Source organism: Phalacrocorax carbo, chromosome 5, assembly GCF_963921805.1.
Source record: "Phalacrocorax carbo chromosome 5, bPhaCar2.1, whole genome shotgun sequence".
Taxonomy (NCBI): Eukaryota; Metazoa; Chordata; class Aves; order Suliformes; family Phalacrocoracidae; genus Phalacrocorax; species Phalacrocorax carbo.
Genome location: NC_087517.1, coordinates 33,204,680 through 33,230,888, shown reverse-complemented (window position 1 = coordinate 33,230,888; position 26,209 = coordinate 33,204,680). Strand labels below are relative to the sequence as shown.

At 35.5% G+C, this 26,209-nt stretch overlaps 1 protein-coding gene across 1 annotated transcript in view; it reads right to left on the bottom strand.

The window, feature by feature from the left end:
- DNAH7 (dynein axonemal heavy chain 7) overlaps positions 1-26,209 on the bottom strand; it is a 122,247-nt gene that overhangs the window by 41,894 nt on the left and 54,144 nt on the right. Inside the window, exons 32-45 of the mRNA XM_064451976.1 lie at positions 25,083-25,265; positions 24,155-24,331; positions 23,734-23,865; positions 22,971-23,195; positions 21,372-21,569; positions 17,226-17,381; positions 14,773-14,941; positions 12,412-12,538; positions 11,317-11,536; positions 9,242-10,114; positions 8,142-8,371; positions 6,215-6,545; positions 2,193-2,539; positions 726-906 (exon numbers count right to left, since the gene is read on the bottom strand). Coding sequence (XP_064308046.1) covers positions 726-906; positions 2,193-2,539; positions 6,215-6,545; positions 8,142-8,371; positions 9,242-10,114; positions 11,317-11,536; positions 12,412-12,538; positions 14,773-14,941; positions 17,226-17,381; positions 21,372-21,569; positions 22,971-23,195; positions 23,734-23,865; positions 24,155-24,331; positions 25,083-25,265 — 3,549 coding nt within the window. The remainder of the gene's footprint in view (positions 1-725; positions 907-2,192; positions 2,540-6,214; positions 6,546-8,141; positions 8,372-9,241; positions 10,115-11,316; positions 11,537-12,411; positions 12,539-14,772; positions 14,942-17,225; positions 17,382-21,371; positions 21,570-22,970; positions 23,196-23,733; positions 23,866-24,154; positions 24,332-25,082; positions 25,266-26,209) is intronic.

Genomic DNA, 26,209 nt, shown 5'->3' with positions numbered 1-26,209 from the left:
AGTGGAGACACATTTCAGCCATGGGATAGGAGGAAAATTATGCCAACTCTTGCTGCTGTTACAATACTCCCTCTCTTCTGGTAACCATAGCAGCAAATTTACACCACAGTGACAAACTGCTTGTGCAGTTTATCCCTCCCTTCTACTTCCAAACCGTTATCAGGATGCAGAAGAAACACACAAAGAGCTGAGTTTAACTACAGACAGGAAATAAGACTCCATTTCAAATTCTGATACTATTTTTGTAAAACAAGCTCAAGATGATATACTGCAAATCTTAAAAAAAAAAATACCATCTTCTAAATGCTGCCTATTTCTGCACACATAACAGCTATTTAGCAGTCAGGAACAGACACTCTCAAAGTTCCATTAGCACAGAAGGCGTAAATAAACTTTCAACACTTTAAAAGTACCGACACTCAGTACAATCACTGAAGATTTATCTCCTCACAAGAAAGCAGATATGAGTGAGGATGTAGGAGATGGACATCAGTTCATAAATTCATAACATCTACATTTTCTATTACTTTAAAGAATTTATGCGGCATTCTTTGCCCATTTTTAACTTCAAAACCATTTCACCAAAATAAAAATATGGTTTTAAAAGTATGACTTATTCGACATACTGGCAGTTAAAAGGAAAAATACCATTTGACAAAGAAGCAAATTTTAAATTACTTTTCTGGATATCAGTAGAACAATACTTCCTCTTTTGCATCATATACCTGATTTTCTAAGTCAGCCTTCTCCTGTTTCTTGGATTCCAGTGTCTGTTGCAGTACAGCCAATTTATCCTGAACCTCCCTCAGGTCTTCTTGTTTTTTTCTTAGACCATCCATAGCAATCTTTAATTTTCCTTCAGCTTGATTCAGCTTCAGCTTTTTGGGTGCAACATTTTTTGTCACTCTAAATAAAGTCAAATAATAAATTGAACATCTGAAAGATACACCCTCACTCCAGAGCTACTATTAAAAAAATGAACATAAGAAAGATGAAGGGAAACCTCAGCATCTCAGTAGCTCATGCGGTATTCCATTTCATAATCTGATGATATCTGAAGATAACTGGTTTTTACTTCATCATTTGTTTCAGTGCTGAGACTGACTGATTTATGCAGCGTCTGCAAATTTTTCCGTAGTAACAGGTAACAATTCAAAGTAAAAAGGGTTATGCTTCCAAACTGTGTGTCCCACTTGATCACAATTTAGAATCCATTATGAATTTGTGACATTAGAAATATACAGATAATCGTATATATTAAATAACACTCACAGACACTCTATCCACACATACAGCCAACTGCGTACACAAAATGAAAGAAGAAAATAAACAGCTTTTCAAATCCAAGGATCTATTTTTCAGTTTGGAGTATTTCAATCTTTTACAAATACGTTTTTGTGAGGAGAATATTGGAAGTAGCATATTACTGAAATTATATTGTTTATCTTTCCAAAAACAACAAGCAAGAAAATATGCTAGAATGCCCCTATGCTCAACTGAAACAGTATTTCACAGGTATTAGCCTCATAATTAATGAACCCCCTCCCCTACTGGTGTAAATTGCAGATCTCCTTTAAGGTCCACCTTTTTAGTTAATTTTCTCTCTAACAATTGGTATTTGTTAAAAGCTGTTCTCAAATTGAGCGCTCTACCAAGTATGCATTTACTAATCTTTTTGTCAAGTAACAAAATACCCTTCTCAGATGAAGGCATGCGCTGCTCACTGTGGCTCAGCTTTCAAATTGCAAGTTGACCTTAGTTGCCCAGTGCTGAGATAACGTTAAATGTGAGTTCCAGGTGTTTCCAATTAGGAAGTATCATAAAAATAAGCACACTTTTTCAGGCACCGAACAGAATGTGTAAAAAAAATACATCCTTCAGGTTTGATATGACTGTCAGAAAATTCCAAAGATATTTCAATAATGCCTCTATTTTGTGCAACACTCTAAATGGAAGTTACCTTTATTTGCTAACTGAACATATTGCTCTCATCCCTTCTTAGACAAATTCAGAACTGAAAATCAGGCTCTACGCCTTAATAGCAGGTATCTTACATGAATGAATCCTTATGACTGCTTGTTTGCACAAGAGCCCTAATAGAAATAATTATACATCTCTTTTTGCGTTAAAAGAAACTGATTTCTTTAATCAAATTAATTTTAACCTTTTTTTTTATTTTTATCCATACTTACGTATCGTAAAACTCCACGGCTATGACCCATTTGCACAGACCCTCTGCTGCCGTGGAAGCATTTCGAATCTTGTCTGGTACAAACTCAGGATTTGTAAGGTACTGTTTTCTTATGATAGCCATGTAAGCTGGGGGAATGTTATCCTTGTCATATTCATGAAGAGACTGAAGAAATCTTATGTCACCCAGAAGTCTTTTAGCAGGACCCCAGAAGTCTTCAATTTTTTTTCCAGAACCTGTTGGATCTGGAATCCTATCTGCTTTGATGCCTTTAAGGATGCATATAGCTTCCATTACAAGCTTGACACCAGCAGGAGGACTCTTCATGGACTTAATCACTGTAATATCCTTAAAATAATAATTAAAAAACACCTTCAGAACTCTGAACATAGGTGGATTAATTCTTCTATTACAATAGAAATAATAACCCTTTCTATGTAAAGATAATATTTTTCCATACACATTTGCTATTCTCACACGAAAATTTTAAATACACTGTAATCTCAAGTTCATAGCACAAGCGTGCATAGTCCATGCATATATATCTCATTTTCTTTTTGCAAAATTTTTATTTCATTTCTTTCCATTATTTATAGTACTTTCTTTAAGGTGCTATGCAGGCTGAACTAACACTGACATCCGAACAAAAATATCTGAAATCTAGTCAACAATCAGTTTAGAGGACATGAAAAATTTTTATCTGTAATTAATTTTCAGTTGTACTTTTTCTGCTCCTAATTCCATAGTGGGAATTGCACCTCAGTTATGGAGGTCAGATGTTCCCGTGTTATGCTCTACTCTTCAGTTTAGGCTCTAACACAATACATTCAAGGTTACAGGATGACATGAGCAGTGGATTACCAGATTTAAGGTAACATAGGGTAAAACCAGCTTTCAAACCATAACTAAAGATCTATGCTCTCCAATCATGAAAATAAATCAATTAGTATGGTGAGTTACTAAACTCCCAGAGTGAGCTGAATAAGGGAAGAGGCAGCAAAAAGGAAGAAAACTATTGAGGAAGAAGTACTGACATTGTAAGAAGTAGCAGGAAATGAATAGGAAAAGTTTAAACTTCAAATATCGAATAATAATATAAAAGAATTAAACATTTCTACACATATATATCCAACTAATTAAGGAAGAGTTTTGTAAAATAAAGATTTACAGAAAATAATCTCTCTTATTCTTCCCAAAGAATAACTCTACATGGTAATTCAAATATTCTTTCTAAGATCTTTTCTCAGAGAATACATACTTTAATAAATTAAAAGATTTCCAGATTCTCATATTTATTTTCCCAACTGGTGTTAGATTTTGAGAGCTTTCCCATGGTTTCTTTGTGGTCTAAAACCTTGGCAACATGGATAGAATCTTTTGAGCTCCAAGGAATATTCATTTGTGCCACAAAAGCCAGAGAACTGTTAAGACTAGATGAAAAAAAAATTATTTCCTTGAAACTGTGAACGATGGTTCCTGGACCTACAAGCTTTTCTTTTTTTGTAAAATAAACAAACAAAAAACCACACACACAAAAGAAAACCAAACAACAAAACTGCACAAGTGTTCAGGAGAGGGAAACAAGAGCAGGTAAGTAAAGCCAGGGAATTTCAATGAGGCAGTCAGAAAACTGGCTGATGGGATCTCCAGGAAAGTTCTTGGAGACTTGGAGAAGAACAGTAAAAGTTAGGCAGTCATTCCGGGGGTGGGGGGTGCAGGGAGGGTGGGGAACAAAACCAAAAAACACCACACCAAAAAAAAAAAACAACAAAAAGAAACATTAAGGACAAATACAAATTTACTTGATATATCCAAGGGCCAAGGGTTGTAAGCAGAGTATGAGACTATTTGAAAGACTAAAACTCAGCTGCAATTAAAAGCAATATGAAGAGTAACAAGAAAAATTCTATCAATACAGTAATAGAAAAGCAAGAAAAGTGCTGGCTAGGTATTTAGTGAAAAGGGTGAGATACAAGTAAGTAGCATATAGAGTAAAAATGTTAATGCTCTTTGCATCTGATGTCTCTAAAAGGTTAACTGTGAGTAGGCGACTAGCACAATTTATAACACTGTCAAAACACGGCAAAGATATGACCAAGGTCACACAGGTCCAGACCTATGCAGTATTTTCATTACTGAAATGAATGATGGAAAATCATGGAGAGAGTTTATTACTTTTCCAACTGATAGAAAGTTGAGAGTAAATGCAAATACATTGGAGTAGATAACAGGAGAAAATTATCTTCATAAACTGCAGAAATGGAAAAGTATAGTAAAACTACTACAAAAATAAAAAAGAAAAGAAAGGGAAAGCAATGATTATTTCATAGTGATTTTCAAGAAATGATACAGCTGTTAGCATGGATGACAAACTACCTGTGTCAATAATCCTCCTCTACACAGCATTCAGCAAAACTACAGCTGAAATACTGTGTTCAGCTTTGGGCAATGCACAGGAAGTGTATGTATGGAGAAGGTCCAGAAGGAACAACCAGAAAAGATTATTTGACTTATGAGAAAAGACTAAAAGAATAGTGACTACTTAGCTTATAGAAAAGAAAACTGGAGGCAGTGAGACCAATGTCTTTAACTGCATAAAAGATAAAGAACCATGACCGCAGGGAGAAGATGAAAAACAAGGTTAAGTTGTAATGAGTTACATTAACAGTAAACACCAGTAAAATCTTAATTATAAATGTGTAAAGTGGAACAGATTACAGGTGGAAGAAGGTGACTTCCAGAGGTCTCCTCCTAGTTCTAAATTTCAGCATCTTTGTATGGGTATTGCAACAAAATTTAGATGTCAACAGCAAAGTAACACTTAAAATTGTTATACTTTTTCTAATCCTTGCTGAACAATAAGCCACATGAGGTACACAGTTCCTTGTGGCTGTAGATACTCATTTTAGCAGTACTGAATTATGTATAGGTCTGTTTCTCCAGACAAAGCACTTAATCTCCACATTATGTACACGGATTTATGGGCACAATTTGCAACAAGTGTCCTGCTCTGCTTTCCACCAGTGAAAGGGTGAATCCAAAACAAGACTCCTGTACAGGTACTCTAAGCTCTCCTACAAACAGATTTTTTTTTTGTGTGTGTGTTCATCATGTTATTTAACTATATTTTGAGGGAAAAAAAAAAACGCAACTCTTTTTTCTTTGGAAGTTCCTACTCTATTTTTTTCCTCTTTTATTATAATAATTCCTGCTTGGATACACTAAGCATTGACAGCAGCTGAATTATTACATCATTAGCCTTCGCAGTCTCACTCTTGTCTTATTATTCACAAGTATAATGCAATTGCCTTGAAGTGACTAAGTAGCCATCTACTATTTTCACAGAGCATGCCAACAATCTGACAATGCCAGAATCTAAAACTTCTGATACCAAGAAATAGCTGTAGGTAACAAACAATCTGCTTTCTATCTAAGGTTTCCTTGAACGTTTTTTAAAATCTTATTTTCTGCAACAATAGCTGGAGCACATAGTCCATCCTCACTCTTACAGTCTGGGAGATTTCCTTCATCTCACTATAAGCAAAACATTATCCAGGCAAAGAAAACCTGAACATTCATGAAACTAAAGGCAGATGCCTCCACTGTCATACTGTTATGAAGAGTAGTCTCTTAACATAGGGAGACATAGAATTTCAAATTAAATTTCTAGCCTCTGAAACACTGGATATAAAAAAATCAGATGACAAGCTGCCACGTTCTGAATAAGAAAGTGAAAAGCATGCTTTTTCTAACTTCTCCATTGTTGAATCAAAATACTTTTATAACTATGAATTTAACAATGTCTAGAATAATATTTGATCTCATAGTCCATAAAAATTCAGCTTTATAGCTTTTTCACTGGAAAACAGAGTAACATTTTGCTTTTTAAAACTGAAAGATTTCAAGAAGTTTCTAAATTACAAAACTGTGCAAGTGTAATGTAAAATCTGAAAAGGCAGATATTCCATGCTTTTGTATATCTGAATACCTCTCTAGTGTGTAAACATGCATTGTTAACCATACCTGTGCAGTGAGAGTGTCAAGGGCAGCCAGAGCACTTTCTAAACAAGGCATGGCTTGTGCTAAGTCAGCATCACATTCTTCTTTGATAGCTTTTGCAGCCATAGCCTGCTCATTTGCCACTGCTTCATCAGCTTTCACGACTTTTTCTGTTTTTGCTACTTCCAAAGATTCTTTTTGAATAATGGCCATCATCTCATCAACCTGCTTACTAGCTTCCCGTAACTGAGGTTGCAGAGCCTCCAGCTCAGACTGCATCAAGGCTACTTGAAATGCAGCAGAATTCAGTTTCTCCAAGCCAACTTCATATCTTCTTTTCATTTTCATCACCTTACTGAAAATAAATAGTACTTTATTATAAAGGTATTTTATCAGTACTTAATAACTTCATTCACTGCCATCCATTCCCCAGATTTCTCACTATGAATAATCAAATGCTCTGCCAATCTTGTTTTATTTACGCAACAAATAGTAAACATAGCAGGGATTACTTGAGCCTTAGTCTTTAACTATTCTATCATGTATACTCAGAGATCAGGATATAGGTAAATAAGTCATAGCTTATAAGAAACCAAGCGATTCTTAAGCTTCTGCCTTTTTGTTGGCAGGAGCTACAAAATTAAGATGGCACCATAGTAACAGACAAGAAAAGGAGAGGGAAGACATGGGGATACACTCACGAAAATTATTAGCTGAGATGAGGTTAAAATAGGATTTATGTAATTGGGATAATAATTTTAGGAGAAGAATGTGAATGGCTCTGGGGACAGCCAAGAGTGTCAGAATTAAGAAATTTCAAAGGCATTGGATCACTACATTTAAAACTGTATTCCTTTATTCCCGGAGTTCCTTGCTGCAGGCAATGTTTCACAGAGCCTGTTGATCAAGTTAAGCACTTGTCTTAATTGTTATGGTAGCGTCTTGTCATAGAATCATTAAGGTTGGAAAAGACCTCTAATATCATCAAGTCCAACCATCTGCCCAACACTACCATGTCTCCTAAACTATGCCCTGAAGTGCCATGTCTACACATCTTTTAAATACATCCAGGGATGGAGACTCTACCACCTCCCTGAGCAGCCTGTTCCAATGCCTGACCACTCTTCCAGTAAAAAAATTGTTCCTAATATCCAACCTAAACCTCCCCTGATGCAGCTTGAAGCCATTTCCTCTCATCCTATCACAAGTTGCTTGGGAGAAGAGACCAACACCCACCTCAGTACAGCCTCCTTTTAGGTAGATGCAAAGAGTAATAAGGTCTCCCCTGAACCTTCTCTCCTCCAGACTAAGCAACCCCAGTTCCCTCAACCTCTCCTCATAAGACTTGCTCTCCAGATCCTTCACCAACTTTGTTGCCCTTCTCTGGACACACTCCAGCAACTCAATGTCCTTCTTGTACTGAGGGGACCAAAACTGAACACAGTACTCGAGGTGTGGCGTTATCAATGAGAAGGAAAATAAAAGGAGCTTTCCCTCACCGGCCATGAGAACAGAACAAATGTATACATGCATACGGAGGTCCTTTCTGCACAGGCAAAGCACAGCTGAACCCTGCTAGCAAGCCAATGGCACCTAGCAACTTGGAAGCTGGTTTCCCAGATGTCGTCTTCCCTACATCCTCCAGAGAACCACAGAGTAAGCAGGCTGCATTATTTACTCTGGTAGCATAATGTATATAATCGGCATATAGAAGCATCAGCAGGGATGTTAGAAGTGATCTAATGCAAGTATATTTTTGAGCACCAAGTCAAACCTTTTGTCCAATAAGCAAGCACATGTCCTAAGAGTACATTTTATCCATCTACCACTGTCAATTTAAATTAACTAAAACGAATTCACTATTTTTGTTCAGATTAGCTATAAGAGATAGAGAATAATGTTTTTGGTGAACTTGGGTGCCTCTAGAAAAGGTCACATTATAAATCCTTACGTGCGTTTCTTTTCAAGTAGACTTTTAAAAGTGGAGATTAATTCCAAGTATGAAGTAGGTGTAACGTAGTTGTGTCTTTGAAGCTCTGCATGGTACAAGTCAGATAAAACAATGGTAGATGTATGAAACCTTTTACACATATCAATACACCCACTTAGAGTTTCTTTTGACATTTCAACATCTTCCAAGAAGCAAGAGGCAACAGCTTCTAATGCATCTTCAGGCCACGCCTAAAACAAACAAATAAATACTTTCTCTTATTCAGTACTTCACACTTATAAATCTCAAAACATTTTTCAAAAAAGTATCTTTCCCCATTTCATAGATAAAGAGACTAAGGCACAGAGAAATTACTTCATGATGAAAAAAAATCATCAAATAGGACCAATAACAGATTTGGAAAGAACCTAACTACTTAAGGGATTGATTTGAAGCCCACTGTCTTATTTCATCCAGTAGAAATACTGTTACTAACAGGAAAATTTTGCATTTTCAGTGTGTACATAGGTGTCCATAACTGTCTCTGCTCTTCCTCTTCAAAATAACCTTTAAAGATACAGTACATTTAAAAACTTGATAAAAATTAAGTTCTGCAGATTCTGTATATAATTAAATTCTACATCTTAAATATTCTAAGGTCTTTTGCACCCTATCAGATAGAATATAGTTTTATTGCAGAGTAGTAGGGGGGAAAATCTGGTGTTCTACAGCAAAAGGTGTCTGTATTTTTGACAATTATTTCAGTTTCAAACGTTTTTGGCACACTAGGTTCTGGTAGTCCTGGTAATAGAAGAAAACACTACATATTTAAATCTGTAATGTCTACATTACTATGTTCATTCAGTTATACTTTTATACCACAATCAGACAGTTATTCTGTTATTTTCTTGATGATTTTGCATTCAGCCTATGCTGGCCTTTATTACAGTCAGAGCAGTTCTAATGGTCTAAAAAATTTAAAACATGACACTAAGAAAATTCAAGATATTTTTCACTGCTAACTTCACTAAAGGGAATTACTTGCCACAAAAAGGGTTGAAGTCATGTTTCTATTGCATTTCCATTAGAATAACAAGCCCCAAAAAAGTTTTAGGTTTTACCTGAAACCAGTCTAGTGTGCAGCAGTTGACAAGAGCTGGAAATTTACGAAGGCGGTTACGGAAAGCATCTCCAATGGGACTCATTGCCAGTACTATATGAAGCTGATTTCTACAGCGATCAACAAACATGTTAAAAAGAGCTATAGGACTGCCATCTGTCTGCTTTGTCCTGTCCCATTGATGATCTACTTGGCGCATTTGTTCACAAATTTCTTGTTTCTCATCTACTGCAAAGAGGTTTGGCACTTCACCTGCATTGAGTAAGTTGTTAATGTCTTCTAAGAATGACTCCTTTTTAATCTGTGTATCTGTGAACAAGAAAACTCCCTGCATTTCCCCTTCAGTAGATTTTCTTAGTATGACTTTTAAGTCTTTATGCCACTCATTGATACCATAACTTTTAGTTATTTCAACCTGAAAAAGGCTGTATTCAGCCATATGGGCTGCTAATCGAGTAAGAGACTGTCGACCACTACCTCCAACACCAACAAGGAGGGCATGGCTGCGAGGCTGTTTCAGAATACGGGAAATTCTACAAATATGTTCTATAGCAAATCGGAACAAGACAAGCTGCATTGGCTTTTTGCTCATGCTATTAAACTCTTCAAGGTGACTCTCTACAACTAATCTCAACTGATCCACATCACTAATCTCCCTGTATTTAAGGTCCTCTCTTTTAGGGTCATGAAAATCACAAAACATTAAGCTACGTAAGTCATCTTCTTCCACTTTGCCATCATTGTTGAAGTCCAGATTCTGGAAAAGTTCATGAAAGTCTTCATGTAAGTCATTTTTCACTACTTCTTGGATAAATCCAACAAGCCAAGCCCGGTCAGGATTATCCACCAAGCGATCATAATACACTCTAAGAACCTGTGTAATAAAAATGTAATTCTTTTACTAGCTGCTTCTGCTCTTGAATTTATACTTCTTTTAAATACAATAAAACAAATACAATTCTGAAAAAGGCTTCAAAATATAAACTATCTTAAACTTCACTATGTAGAAAAAACCAAAATATTTAGAATTCATTTTAACAGTTGAGCCCAGGAATATTACTTCTGAATTAAAGTGAAAACTCATATGGAATACATACACACACACACCCCCCATATATGTATTTATAAATGTTATTACATAAATGCATAAAAAGCTCCTGCGAAGAGGAAGGGAATATGTTGGTCTTTCCAATAGAGCTAGATAAGTTATGGGTTTGTCTTTCAAGAAAGAAGACTGCAGATGGATATTAGAAAATATTTTTAATGAAAAAGACAGTGAACAACTTGAATAGATTGCCTAGAAGTCTGAACATCCTTCGTCTTTAGGGAATTGCATTAAATTTTTAGAAGAAAGCACTTCAAAAGTTACTGTTCCTTTCTTTATGTGAACCTGCTTTGGGGAAGGATGATGGACTAGATGATCACCAAAGATCTTTTCCATGGTCACGTTATGCCAATTTGATTCTATGAACTAAAGCTAAATATTTAAAAAGCAACCATTATCAATGACCTTGCTTTCTTTCATTCCAGGAAAAGTCCCAAAGAGCACATATCACCTACATGGGGCTTTTCCCTCTTGTTTTTAAAAGGGATGTTTCAGTGCGCCTATCCTATTATGACTGAAAGAGAGGAAGCATAGACTGAAGACAGTAAGTGTAAGAATTTCTTCTAAAGGAAGCCCAGAAGGGAGGGGGGTGCAGAAGTAGGGACCAAACTTTAAATCACTCAAAATTTCCAGTGACCTAGGACTACTTGCTGTTGTTCTCACTGTTGATTTGGTTTTTGGAGGAAGGACAGAAGAAATGGAAAGGACTGTGCAGGCATTCAAAGCAGCAAACAGAGACTACATAATAACATGAAAGTGAAGGTATCAACTTGCCTACTAAGATACGATTCATACTTTGAAAAAGTCTGATTTCCTCTGCCCATACAGTGTACAAAATCCTTTCTCATGAGTGTAATACCAATTCACAGCTATTAGCCAATAGGAGATGGCATTACAAAAAGATTAATACACAAATCCACATCTTTTTTTTATTTATAATAAATACAATTTCTTACTATTATGTGATTTACCTCATGAACCCAGAGACGTTTTATCATTCCTGCAGATTCTGTTGTTTCAGGCCTTGACAGGCAAACACCTTGAATAACACGTGAAAAGTCACGGAGATTGAACAAATAGTGAGATTTGGCTGGGGTAGGAAGCAGATTCTTCATAGCTTCTTTATACACATGCATAGTTCCATTAATAATTTGCGGAGTCAGTTCTACACATTGTGTTGGAAAGCTATAACTGACAAGTTATGAAAGGTGGTAAGAACAGAATGATTCTCATAATTCCATCATACTAGCATGTGGATTAATAAATAATAGTGTATATGCACGCTGATTTCTTATAAGTTCATGCCAATTTTTAAGTTCTATGATTACACTCTCCCGCAGGCGGTTTTACAAATCTTAGTTCTCTCACTGGATTAACAGATTAACTCCACATATCAAATCTAGTAACTATGGAACATGCTGACAAATTTGGCTATGTGAGCTAATTATACCCTTCTACCCCCTCATTTTTATGACTAACAGCAGCAACAGGGAAGTCAGGTCAAACAGCCCTTACTCTCTTCTCAGACCTCTCTCCCTCAAAGGGTCAGAAGCCTCCAAATCACAAACTTGGTCTGGAAACAGGATATGAGCATCTTTTTGGGCTTAGCTGTCGGAATGGATAGACAATTAAAGTTGAAGTCCATTCCTAATAATGGAATTAAAAATTATGCAGTGTTGAAAGGCCGAAGAAAGAGTAAGTTGTCTCAAACCACATGAAATTTAAGAGTAGTTTCTAGTTCTACTCTTTGAGTAATGACTAACCAAACTTTATTCTTATTTATTAAACATCAAAGAACACCGTATTACAGAAATATGTCAACTAACTGAATTAGGCTCAGCTACTCCAAACCTCTGTTACAAATTTTAGGACAAGAGCTTTACCATTGGAGTATTTTAAGATGAGCCCTTCCTCTGTGGAGTAACAAATAATTCAAAAGGCACAGGATATTAAAAGATTATAATTTCTTTTCAAGAGCAGCGCCCTACAGACATATCTTGGAGACTCCCTAGTACCATAATTAAAACACTGGCTTTGATTTTTCCCAATACATATAGGTCACTTACCATACTCTTAGATGCCAGTCTAAGATTCTAGAAAAAATTGTGTACATGGATTCATCATCAAACTCATTAATAGTAACTGTATTGAAGTGTCGCAAGAATCGTGGTGTTACTCGGTTTCGTCCACCACCTAAATATTAGACAGAATTAATACTATAACCAACAGAAAAATGTAAAAACAAAACAGTAATGCCTAGGAATGTTTTTCTAATATTCATCTTTGATTCAGCTAGCAGGCATACATTGAAAAGCACCACACCTTGTAATAAACCTAGACTGTGATTTGGACAATGAAGTTATGTATGGAAACAAGGAGACATGAAACAGAAATTTATTGGATGCTTGCTCTTTCTGTCTGGAATTCAGGGGTAAGCTGCTGCTCAGTGTGTTCAACCTTCTTATAGCAGCAAATCAGAAAAAAGTAGTTGAGAAGTGGGCAATTTACCATCCCCAACATCAGGAGCATAGCTAAGGGCAACCAAATTAGCATGGTACGTTCTTGTAAAACACGTGACTTGTAGCTCAGGTATGACCCTGCACTAATGAAACTAAAAGACTGCTGGCCTGGAGCTGTCTCACATTCAGCCACCTGAGAGTGCAAGCAGAACTAGCAATTGTCTAGATTTAACTGCGTATGTGTTACTAGTATCTGCTGAGGAATCTCAGTATTTTATGCTACAAGGCCAGTAATACATGCTGCTTCCTTCTACCCTAAGGTCATCCCTCACACACAGCAGTTTAAAATTCTTCTTGAAGTTTACATGTGTACTGATGGCAAAATTACACAAGCTACCCGGATATAAATATTAATTTTACTCAAAAGATAATTCTTTCCCAATACAAATATTAAACCTAAATAACAAAATAGCTTTAAATGTTCTTTAAATAGCTTTATATTCACTTCAATAGCACTATATATGTGTAAAATTTCAGATTTTCATTTCTTATTAGGAAAAAAAAAACCAACATAAATTCTTCAGCCTGAAGCTGAATTGTGGTATTTGACAAAAATAGTTAGGACCATAACTTGTACATTTGATCAGTCCATTTTTTACCATTCAACCAGAAAAGTACTGGAGTATAATTGGCTAAAAACTTCTCCTGGGAAAGGAGAATCTGACCCAATTTCAGAGCAGTTGAAAATCACTTCTACGCTATCACGCTGCAACAGGAACGTAGCATGGAGGGATGCTTTACAGAAAAAGCACTTCTAAGCTTTGGCTATTTCTGATGGAAAAATAAAACAAAAAACCATCCAACCAAATAAAGATCTGTACAATTAAGTTATGCCAGAACACAGTACAAGTCATAACTTCATCTAAGCTTTAGGAAAAATGAAGATGTAAAATTTTAAAATTCTTTCAGTTTCCTTCTGACCAGTTACTCCAGACTGATACTTAGACTGATACTGATCCACAGTGCTTGGAACTGTGGATGAACACTGCCTCTAATTTAAAATGATTGCAAGAAGCAGTTTTGCTTCTTTAGAAAACCAGATAGGTGAAACAGCAGTGGACACCTATCCCATGGGCATGTATCAATATCCCAAACACAAAAGTAGTATCAGTGGAGAAGGTTCACTGGCATGTTCATGTACATGTTTGTGCATACAAACAACTCTACAAAAGGAAGGAGGAAAGTCCAGGGAGGCTGAAGCAGAAAAGAGAGGAAAGCACCAATTATAGCCTGATTAAACACCATTAATGTGCTCAGCCATGACAAACTTTTTAGGTGTTATGATTGAAGCAGGGCTGTGAACAATTCTGTGAAAAGAAATTCTGTTATATGATTCCTGTTGTAGCAAAGGAAACAGGTTGTATAGATTCTTTAAAAGCAAGCAAGACCAAATCAAAGAAACATTAATTCCATACTTTAACTGATCAAATATGCCAGACTCAATTTTTTTTTTAACTCAATAGCTCACATAGTCAATGTGTATGCAGGCTATTAGAGATATAATGACCTCTTTACAGCATATGCTTTACTACTTTATTTTGACAAAATAAAGTAAGGTTTATCTGCTTAAGAACATCACTCAGTGTCATTCAGAAAAGTTTTGGAGAAGAATAAAATTGACTGAAAGCCAATGGAGGGTCTTGTTAGACCAAAGGGATTTCATAAATACTTTATAGACACATTCTTGTCTTCTTGAAAAGCAGTATTTCTTCCTGGCAGGCTTGTGTCGTCTCTCTACTGCTCCTCAACCACTCTACTATGACTGCTGTTGATGTTTCCTGCAGGGAAAGGGTTTCTGGAACCCTATCCCTAGCCATAAAGATCCAAATTGTAAAACTATGCATCAATAAACATTCAGCCTTTGGAAACCAAAGAAATATGCTTTTCCCTGTAAGACACATCTCTTACCTGGTGGTCCCATTGCACACACAATCTGAACATCTACAAGTTTAATCACTGAGCAGTCTTTAAGGTCATACCAATTCCAGTGATCTAACCACTGCCGTAGTAATTCAACAGGCGGTTGAGCACCATAGACCTCTCGTGCTGGCATATTAACATCATCTACAAATACAACCTGAAAAGAAAAGTATAAAGGATTTTGCATTTATTTATTTTACTGAATATATGCCACCATGTCCTTTGATTCTGGAAACACTGCACATCAATTCACTCCCATTAAAATTATTGGGAGTAATACACATAAATACATGTTTTTTAAAAGCAGCCCTAAGCTCTTAATGGAGTTAAAACCTTACATTTCATTTTCCAGCCTCATTGCAACTCCTTGCAAAAGGATTTGCTCACTGCAGAAAAAAAAATAATTTAAAAAAAAAAAAAGGCCTTCTCTAATACCCTTCTCAAGCTTCTGAGTACTCAAGAGTTCCATTGATCTTGAAGGTTTTGGCAGGCACCAGTGATAACAACAAAGATGATTCAAATCTCCTTTAATGCTTCCAAAACAAGTGAACTATCCAGGTTGGAAGGAATCTCGGAGTTCATCTAGTCCAACCTCACACTCAAAGCTGATTTCTCAACGGTGTTTTTGTACCAGTTTCCTCAGGACTTTATCTAGTCAAATCTTGAAAACCTTCACACACTGAGATGCCATAGCCTCTCTAGGCTGGGATCCTGTGCTTAATTACCCTCATAGCAAATTGCTTTTTCCTTATATCCAGTCAGAACCTCCCTTGTTTCTATTTACAACCATTTGCTCTCATTCTTCTGTTGCGCACCCTGATGAAGAGCATGACTTCATCTTCTTAACAACTTTTTCATAGCTACTGGAAAGCTGCTTTTGGTCTTCCTAAAGCCTTGTTTTCTCTTGGCAGAACAGAGTTCCCTCTGTTTATCCTCACAGGGCTTGTGCTCCTGTCCCTTGGCGATGTTGGTGGCCCCCTGCTCAATCTCACAGACTCAAATAATTGTGGTGTTTGGAAGAGACCTCTTGAAATTATCTAGTCCAACACTCCTACCTAAGCAAGGTCAGCTACAGCAGGTAGACCAAGAGCATGTTTGGTCAGGTTTTGATTATCTCCATGGATGGAGACTCTACAACCTCAGTGGGCAACTTGTTCCATTGTTTGACCAACTTCACCATAAAAAAGTGTTTTCTTGCGTACAGATGGAATCTTATGTGTTTCAGTTTGTGCCCATTGCCTCTCAAACTGTCAGTAGACAGTACAGAGAACAGTCTGCTCCCTGTTCTTTGTCCTCTCTCCTCACGTTTTTATACACATTCTTAAGATTCCTGCTGAGCCACGTTATCTTTTCCAGGCTGAACAATCCCAGCTCTCTCAACCTCTCCTCATATGAAAGATACTCCAGTCCCTTAATCATCTTTGTTGCCCTGCACTGGACTCACTCCAGTAGGTCCATGTCTGTTTTGTACTGGGGAGCCCAGAACTGTCTAAAGCACTCAAGATGTAGCTTTACCAGTGCTAAGTAGGACAGAAGTATCACCTCCAGCATAACCATCTGGCATATCAGCCACTCCTTCCAGTGTGAACTGGCTGAGGATGCACTCTGTCCCAGTATACACATTCTTAATGAAGAGACTAAACAGTATTCAGCCCAGTATCAACCTCTGGGGTACACCACTAGTGTTTTAGTCTCCTTGAATTATCAAAATTCTTCCTGTACTGGAAGGTCCAAAACTTAACACAGAATTCCATTTCAATAAGCACTGAGTAAAAAGGAGTAATCACTTCTCTTGAGCTGGCAGTCTGCATCCACTCCTACCTTATCTTTTCCCTTTATCCAAAGGATCAAGAAGAATACCACCTGGGTTCCTATATCCTTTTCCTTTGCCCTCAAAGGCTGTAATCCCTTTTGATATATTCCACATCACTCTTCACAGTTCACTGATGCCCATGTAGATGAGCAACAAGAAGTAATAATCTGATGGCTGAACAAGCTTCTGTAATTTCTCCACAACATAAGAAATCCAGGCCTTGAACAAGTGACAAACCCTACATGATCTCACTTCGAGATTTCTCTAAAACACTAAAACCACAATACCATCAAGAGCCATATTGTCAGCAACAGGATTACCCATGCAGAATTCTTATCTCAAGGATAGGATCACAAAATATGGAGGGGGAAGTACAACAATGCTGTTCACAGATATTCATATCATAGAACACATTTTCTTCTGTTGATTAAAACAGGATGCATATCACTGGGAGAGGGGAGAAAGAAAAGAAACATGAGGATCTAAATTAGAAAAGTTAGAACTCAGACAGTTTATTTCAAACTGAGCATCCTTTCTTGATATCAGCTGTGATCAGTTAAGAAAATACTGCATTTACATATTTGTTTGCATTTAAACACTTATTTACATAGAGAAAAATACCAGTTACCATTCTTTTCCCAAGAGGAGGTCCAAAAATTCCTCTTCTCCTTTTGTCCAGCTTGGACATTATAATATTCTGAGTCTGAGCTGCTGTAGTTTGTGCTGAAAAGTTAATGAGAAGTGGCTTGTAGACTTCTTTATTCAAATTATTTAAAAGGAAATTCTGGAAGGATTGTGAAGAGGAGAAAGTTACACTAAATACATAGAAAAACAAATTTTATAGCACTTTAGCAAATAGCAATCAAACAGAAAAACATTTTTGTACCATTTTTATTTTATTTAAAATTATGAAGTATCTCTAAGAGAACTCTAATAATATTTCATCAGATAAACCACTATTCTAGAATAACTCAAAACATAATAAACTGAATTTGTCAGAGAAAAATTTCCACCTCCAATGCAGACGTTTTCACATTTTCTCAAAGAAAAAAAATCTACTTATTGTATTATATAAATTCAGCCTGTTAATATTTTGCACATAAAATACTTCCTAGTACTAATTAGAGTTGACATATATTGCCTGTACTGATCCACACACAAATTTGCACAAGTATGCAAAGGCCCAAATATTTATGTCTAGTTTTGAAAAGTTTCCAGGAATTTTTCCTTCAAAGGGCATAGCAAGAATATCTAAAGATAAGCTTTACTATCACAATTGGTAGTATTTTATAATGCTAACTACCTTCCAAAGTCCCTTATGTTAGCTGCAATTTAACCTCTGGGGGAATCTGGATCAAAGTCAGCATTTCAGGTAAGACTGAATGGGACTCATTTCTTACCCACGTGTGAGTAAAACCACAGGGGGAAGATACCCTGCCATCCTTCCCAGAGTTGCTACAGAGAATCACTGCATATAGAGTAACGTCTCTAATGACTAGTCTAATCTCTGCCACCAGATGTTGGGACTTTCCAGACCATGCAGTCTTTTCTGAAATGTTTTATCTCTATCCTTTAAGGAAAAATCTGAGCCGCTGCTCAAAAATATAACAATGACAACTCATGGAAACTACAGAGCAATGTAACTTAGTGGTCATATTTCTTTTGTTCTTTCGATCAGTTCTGAACTCCCAAGAAATATCACATTCTTAACTATCACCCCAGAAATGAACGGGGCACTAGAAACTAGTCATATTCTTCATTATAAACAGATGTTTCATTCCAGGAATATTCTTTTATGAACAGATCTGCTTTCAGTCTTAATACTTATTTTCTTCAAAATTATTTCAGAAAAGTAACTTACAAAACTGTTAAATAATCTTTAGGCAGTAACTTCACCGTTAATTTTTATCATACAAAAGGAAGGGAAAAATAACACATTCCAGACCATGAAGCCAAATTTATTTTATCTGCTTACATAACTTTTAAGTTTTGCTCCCTTTGCAAAACAATTGAGAGTACACAGGCTTCATGCTGATTGCACCGGAGCAATCAAGAAAAGCAAAATTTTCTATAAAAAGACATACTGGAGGAAAAAAAGAACAAATAAAATAAATTTTGTGCTGCTCAGAGGAACGGCTTTCTTTGTTCTCTCTCATAATTTAATGTATCTCATTAGCTGAAAATGCAATAATGCTTTGCCATATATCCACTCATATATCCCCTTTTTGCTTCAGAAGTATGCTTTGCCACAGACCTAGATGAAACCCAGTGAAAACTGCTGATTTTGGAAATTTCTGGAAATGAACTTCAACATCATAAACATTCTATTGGCATGGTTCAATTGCCTGTCAGGCTTTAATAGTCTCCCAGAAAGACTGTGGGTTAAATCCTGATGCCACCAATATCTGTCAGATCTATCAGAAGACTTACAATTTATCTAAAATTTTTAATCTAGACCATTAGAATAACTTTCTATATTACCCATATTGTTATTTTAATAACCACATGATAAAATTAAAATGACCAAAGCATCACTTGGTGATTGAAGATGAAAAAGAAAGGAAATACGCTATCCCAAAATAAAGACTCAATTATTTCAAAAAGATAATAAAATCTGCTTTCCATTGTAAAGTCTGACTTATCCTTTTAGTTAGAAAAAATAGTATTTGTAGACATGGAAAAAAATATAACAACATTAATTGTGATCTCTTAGAATAAGACCTGAAGTTACAATGCTTTTTATAAGATTGTTACTCCCTTTGACCAGATTTCCACAAGCTCTGAGAAATATATTGCATTTGGCTGTACTAAGTCATTAATTATATTAAATGTTTTTATTGCTTACTATCCTATGTTCTGATTATCATTAGACACACTCACAACTAAGTATATCTTGCCTCTTTCAATATAAAAATGCACACTGGTAACTTAAAACACCTGGCAGTTATTTGCCTTCTCTTCAGTGCTCAGTGCTCATCCTATTTATTGAACAGAATTCAAATGATATTCAAAGACAAAAATAGTTTTCTATCAAGATTTTCTATGGCACACACCAACACAAAGATATGGAAAGGTAATGACTGAAACATTATCCAGTTAGGTATTTTAATTTAGGTAACAACACCTTGGATTTTTTAAGAACAGCACTTCTGTAAATCAGAATCCATAGATTCAAATCAGCCCTCCAGAAAATGAGGAACACAATAATTGCTTGTGGAAAGTTTGACTTATGTGGCTTCTCTACTGTTACAGAGGACTTCTGTCACTGACAGGGACAGAATCCGTACCCCAAAGCTACTATTTTCCTGAATTTACTGCAAGGTTTTGAAGCTCTGCAAGTGGAGCAGAGGCTCTACATAAAACAGTCTTTTTTTCTTAAAAAAAAAAAAAATATATAAAATTTAAATAGACTAATATCCATAGTGGTATGACTGGAATCCTACAGGGAAGAAAAATTTTTTTAAAAATGTACAATCATGCAATTCAAGAGTTTATCATAATGAATGCACTAGAAATATTAAATTATTGTATAAGGTAAAATTTATTAGCTTCTGAACTCTCTATTTTACTACCTTAATAGTCTTTTTAATGTATTGTGTGTGTCAAATATACAAATGCACAATATATTATTAGTCTAGGTAAGATGGCTGATTTGAGATACCAATGTATAACATAACTTCTTTAAATATTAAACAATTGTTGACATTGCGACTTCGTTGAAAATGAAAGGCTCATTTTGAAACAATTAACTGTTTATATACTAAAAAACCCAATCTTATTCTTTTTTTCCTTTCTACTGGAAGACTATATCCAGCCTAAAAATCCTAAACCTAGATCAAGTATTAGTATTTTGCCAGAATTTTGTTTCAGAAATAACGGAAATATGTATTGCCAAAAGCTAAAGTCAAATTAGATTATCATTATTATTTGTGCTCCTTTTTCATTTCTTCTCAAAGACAAGGATGAGATGGGTAAAGAATATTTAAGCATTCTATAAAACAGGACACATGATTGTTTTGATTTAAAATTTATTTCTGTTGAAACAGGCAGCTGCTTTTCATTGTAATGACCAGATATAGCTAACTGGGTATCTGAAGAAAACTGGCTGGGAAGGTCTTGACTAGCCAATTCCCCTTCCCACTATAGCCTGTTTTATAAATAATCCTTTGGCAATACTGCTATTAATTTTTTGCATTTGTATTTCTTTTGGTGACAAAAGTCCTGTTCTTCCCTGTTTTCCAGTGCATGGAAGTGCCATAGTAGCATCTGACTAGAAAAGGTTATCTACTAAACTTTTCCACAATAACAGCAGCACACTTTTTTGCTGCTTCTAACTCTAGGACATGTCCATTTTGTTGCTTGTTATTTTGAGGAATCCTGACTGAATGTCTTATTAAATGGTTTAGTCTTTTGGCATCAGTGTCTGTGTGGATTATCCCAAGTATATCTATAATCACAACACAAAGCAAATTCATACAGGAACAAAACTGAATAGTTCTGTTCGGGTTCTATTAGCGGCTTATTCCAGTGGATAGCTGGGTGTTTCTTAAGAATTTAGCCTGGAAGTGCAGAGAAGGGGAAAAAAAAACCAAAAAACCGAAAGTCCTAAACCACCACCTTTTGCTATGCAACTGCATTTTCAGTTGCCCATAATTTCATTTCATAATATCCAACAATTAACACCTCATTTTCCTTTTTAAAATAAAGTTATCAAATTATTTCTCATCTTACTCCTCTTACAACTACATCTAATGTTAGTATTAAAAGTACTTACAGTAATATAGGTACTTTTTCCAGTTCCTGTTGGCCCAACAAATATAGAAGGTTTTTGATGCACTGTCAACAATTCCATCAATGCCATGTATCGAACAGTATCCAGAGTTGGTACAATTATTTCACTAAACTTCGTATCTTGAGGTATAGGAGGAGCTGATTTGAGTGTTTCCACCCAGGGTTCCCAAATTCCTGCTCCCTAATTTATTTTATATGAAAGACATATATTTATAATAAACAGGAAAAAACAGCACAGAACCAATGGAAATAGAAAAATCTAAGTTCTACAACTTAACAGATTGGGTTATCAACCAATTTTTTAAAGGATTAAAAAATAATTTCATAGGTTTGTTCAGAATGCAGTGCTTTCACTTGAGAGTACTTAAAAAGAAACAACGCCTGTGCCTGAAGCATGCAACTACTGAATGACAAGGACTTTCTTACCTTTCGTATCTGTACACATATTATATATATTTAAATATACATTACATATAGTGTATAAATACATAAGAAGCCAGGAAAGTACAGTATAAATTGAATCACTAAAAAGCATAGTCAGCCTTTTCACAGACTCTCATTCATAATAAATACCTCCAAACTATGGAATTTGAGGGCGGATTACTTTTAGTGTGGAAGCGCCACAGCAAAGCGTTCTCCTTTAGATCAGCCTAATAGAGGAGTCTTTAAAAATGTCAAAACTCACCAGCAGTAAATTAATATGAGGAGATTTTTTAAAACTGTAAATAGCCCCAAAACAACTGTGTGTTCCATCCTATCCCAAGAAATTTCTATCTTGAGACAAAAGTCACATGAAATTCCTAGATGTTGCTCTCTCCTGAAGTCTTTATTAGAGGGACCATATTTCCACCTCTAAACACAAAATCCCCTTTATTGGCAGAGCATGTGTTTATGAGTTATGATCAGAAGACAAAGCCTTTACTGCTGATTGAAATCTCAGCCACTTTCCTTGGCAAGACACAAGAATCATGCGTAAGCAGAAATCTAGACAAAAGTAATTCTCATTGTATTGTAACAGCACTTCACAGGAACGACAAACTCAAAAAAAAAAAAAAAAAGGTACATTTATTTTATTGTGGAGTCTCTGGAGCATACTAGATCCAGCGTGTGAAGCTTTCTTCTCCACCGGGGGAGATGCATCATTGATTCACAACTTAATCCCAGGAAAAAGGGGCAGAGAAAGAGAGGCACAGAAGTAGCCTACTACAGTAATAAAAGAGTTATGGCCTAAAGTATATCAAGTTCTTCCTCAACCTAAGAAAAGGGCTGAAACCTAAAATAAAATAATCTTGCAAGAAATAAAGAATAAAAAATAACAGGAAAAAAAAAATGGTTGAGATTTTCTGCAAACTTGTTCTGCCACAATAGGCAATTATTGTGGCAGCCAGAAAGACAGGCTTTGTTATCACAAGTCCCCACCAGAACACTAGACCATCACTAGGTTGCATGGATGGATGTCTGACCTATTCAGTGATAAAACCAACAGGCAGCAGAAACAAATTCACCATAACAATACACACCTTCAGCATTCATACAAGATTATTTCAAAATGGAAGTCCACACCTTATTTTGCAATCCTCACCTTTTTGACAAACCGATAATCATAAATTGTTCCTTCTGTTGGAAATGGGACTGTGAAAGCTTTTGAAGGCTGTTGATCAATGCTGCCCAGCAATTTATATCGTTCTTTTGTCTCCTCACTAATTGGTCCATTAAGCATTTCTCGCACAACTTTGTCAAATTTCAGTCGATCATCTTCCTTACAGCTAGCTCCAACAGACCATACCAGTGAAAACAAAAAAATACCCTAGAGTTGGGAAAAACCAAAATGTAATTTCAGTACCTGCACATTACAAAGTTCTTATTCATTGAAGTCAAAGAAATCTTCACCACAAATCACAATAGAATTACACTGGACCAACTTGATTTTATGTATGCAACATGGAACCATGTTGCTGTTAAACAGAACTTCATTTACATTAACTATCAGCATCTGATCATCTTTGTTGTGCAGCAAAATGCCTGACCTGCTTAGTGCAGAGCCGTTAGTTTGAGAAAGTAGTCCTTAGATAGCATTGATCTAACTAGTAATAAACTGAGATACCAGAAACTGAAGAATCATATACAATTTTGGCTGGTTAGTATAATATTTGTTAAATTTATAGCAAGAGATCAAACACATCAGAGTCAACTCTATATCAATTATAAAGAAGGCAATAGTATTTTCCTCAATGGACATTACAAAATATGTATTCTAATGATGAAATACAGGTTTTATTGCTTGTGAAGTCCATTTCACTAAAGCCTAGTTTGGAATACATTATTCTGTATATTAAACAGTCTACCTCAAACCAAGAGAAAATGTCATGGTCATTCATAGCTTTAACTTTGGCTTCATCAGCAAATTCATCCATCATGCAGTCCATCAGATTCATCAGTGATCGAATTAAGTTTGTATCTGAAGTAGGCGAAAGTTCCTGAAAAGAAAGAATACCCTCCGTTGCAGGTGTTTTACTCACTGAAAAAAGACTGCTAGATGGTGGGGTCTTCTTCCGCACCGTGAAGATAAAAAAATACTGTAGAATAAATGTGTTTAAAATATATTCAGAAGCAAGCTGAACAATACACACATTATTAACATTATTGTTAATATTGTTAATAAATTATTATTAAAATAATAATTAATAAAACCATTTGTTCCTTTGGTACTTGGAAGTGAAAATAATTCATACACTCTTAGTTTCTCAGAAAATGTCTTTATCCTACCTTTGTGTATTTCCTAATAAACTCAAGACAGAGTGGAACCATTCTGTCAAATAGGCCTATTATAAATTCTTTATGCGTAGAGCTGATTCCTGAAGGCATTGTATTTAGCCAAGACATCATTAATGGTCTCCAGCCTAACATATGGGGCTCCATATAGACCATACCACACCTTGAAACCTAAAAATAAACAAACAGGTGCACGTTACCTTATATGGTCTCCAAATTTTTTTCCTATCAACAAGAACTTAAAATAACATTCAGTGTTATAACATACAGCTTCTGGGATTATTAGAAACTGGTATAAAGTGTACACTTTATACAGTGGGGTTCTGAGAGCCCTGAAAGACAAATTTCAAACCTCACTTTATTATCACAAAAGATGATAAACTGACTACTAGAGGGCCTAAAAATTTTTAATTAAGTTTTCTATAATTTGTAAGTAAAAATTCCTTCCTGGTATGACTATTCAGATATTTTGTTCTGTTTATATTATTATCTAAACTTATATTCATATTGAAGAGACAATTTTTGCATTCCACAAAGTGCCATTAGAAAAAAATAGGTGTGACAGATATAGACAGCTGCCAGAAATTCAGTGATTGTTGGTTATACCAGAATTTGTGTAGGAAATTAAAGATTTGCACATGAATTATTTTATTTTTCTTGTCAGGGACTTTCAAGGGCTGGACTTGGAACAGTTACAGGGTCTTCCGTATATTTACATTACAGATGTAAATACGTAATTTTTCACATCATATTGTAAGACAATGAGAAATTTAAACAAGAAAACCAAGCTACAATGTTCTTTTCTGTAAACATATAAAGAAATATCAAACTATTAGTATTCTCAGTTGAGTATATTTTTAAAAACTTATAATCACAATAACGAAAGACATTTGTAATCAGTCTTTCAAAGGCAGGTACTTACAGTAGCAGGAGAAGCAACTTCTAAATCCATTGGTTCAAAAATAAGGCTCATTTGCTGTGACATTTTGATAATCTCTCCAGTCATAAGGCACAACTTTTTATTATCGTCAAGCACAGTATTCATATTCTCAATCCATACTGCATCCACTGGCCCATCAAAAACCAGCCATTTCCTGTCTGGAGTCTGGTTTGCAGAAAATATTTGTAATCAAATATTTGCAATTTATTTTATTACATTTACTGTAAAATTAATATTTCAGATCTAAAGTTATTTTCCACTAAAAATAATTGAAAATATTTGGAGTACAGAGTTGTATTCGAAAGCAGCTTCTGAAAGGACAATCTGTATTCACAATTTAGTTTTATAAATTTAAAGTATATACTGTTAACTATAGAAGGTTACTATCTGTGTCTGCTTTCTTTTAGTTACACTCATGATGCAGTACATTGCTTCTGTCAGTCTGCAACATATTCAAATACTTTGACTTATAAAACAGTGAAACTGTTAATAGAACAAGATACCACTCATCCATGTGTACTGCACACTTACCATGGAATTCAATAGGACCAAATTTAAGATATTACCATAGTCCTAACTATAGTATGTCTGTTTTTTTACAATATAAACAACTAGTCATATGTATCAATCATATTTCTTATAGGAAAATACAAAGCAGTTGTGCAGTTCTGCAAATGTTATTAGAGATGGTGAGCTTCAGGCTGATCAACATACTACTAGTTTAAGTTTATGGGGGCAGAGTCTGATACTACAATCACTAGCAAAAAGTAAAGTGTGTGTCAGGTAGGTACATCTTTTATTATACTCAGTGAAAATACTTCAAGGGACTTTAATGGAAGGTCAGCCATGAGCAACATTCAGACAGCAGTTTATTCCAAAATAAATGCCAAAACGTCCATATACATAAACAGCACAGATTTGGGCCATAATCAGACAAAACAAGGAATAACAATGAGGTAGAAATATTAAGTGTTCATTTATTTATAACTTATGCAAACAAACAAACAAAACATTAACCCTTCACATAAGGACTTCTAAAATGGTGTGACAGGCTGGGTCGATGAAGGGAGAGCAGTGCATATTGTTTACCTCAACCTCAGTAAGGCATT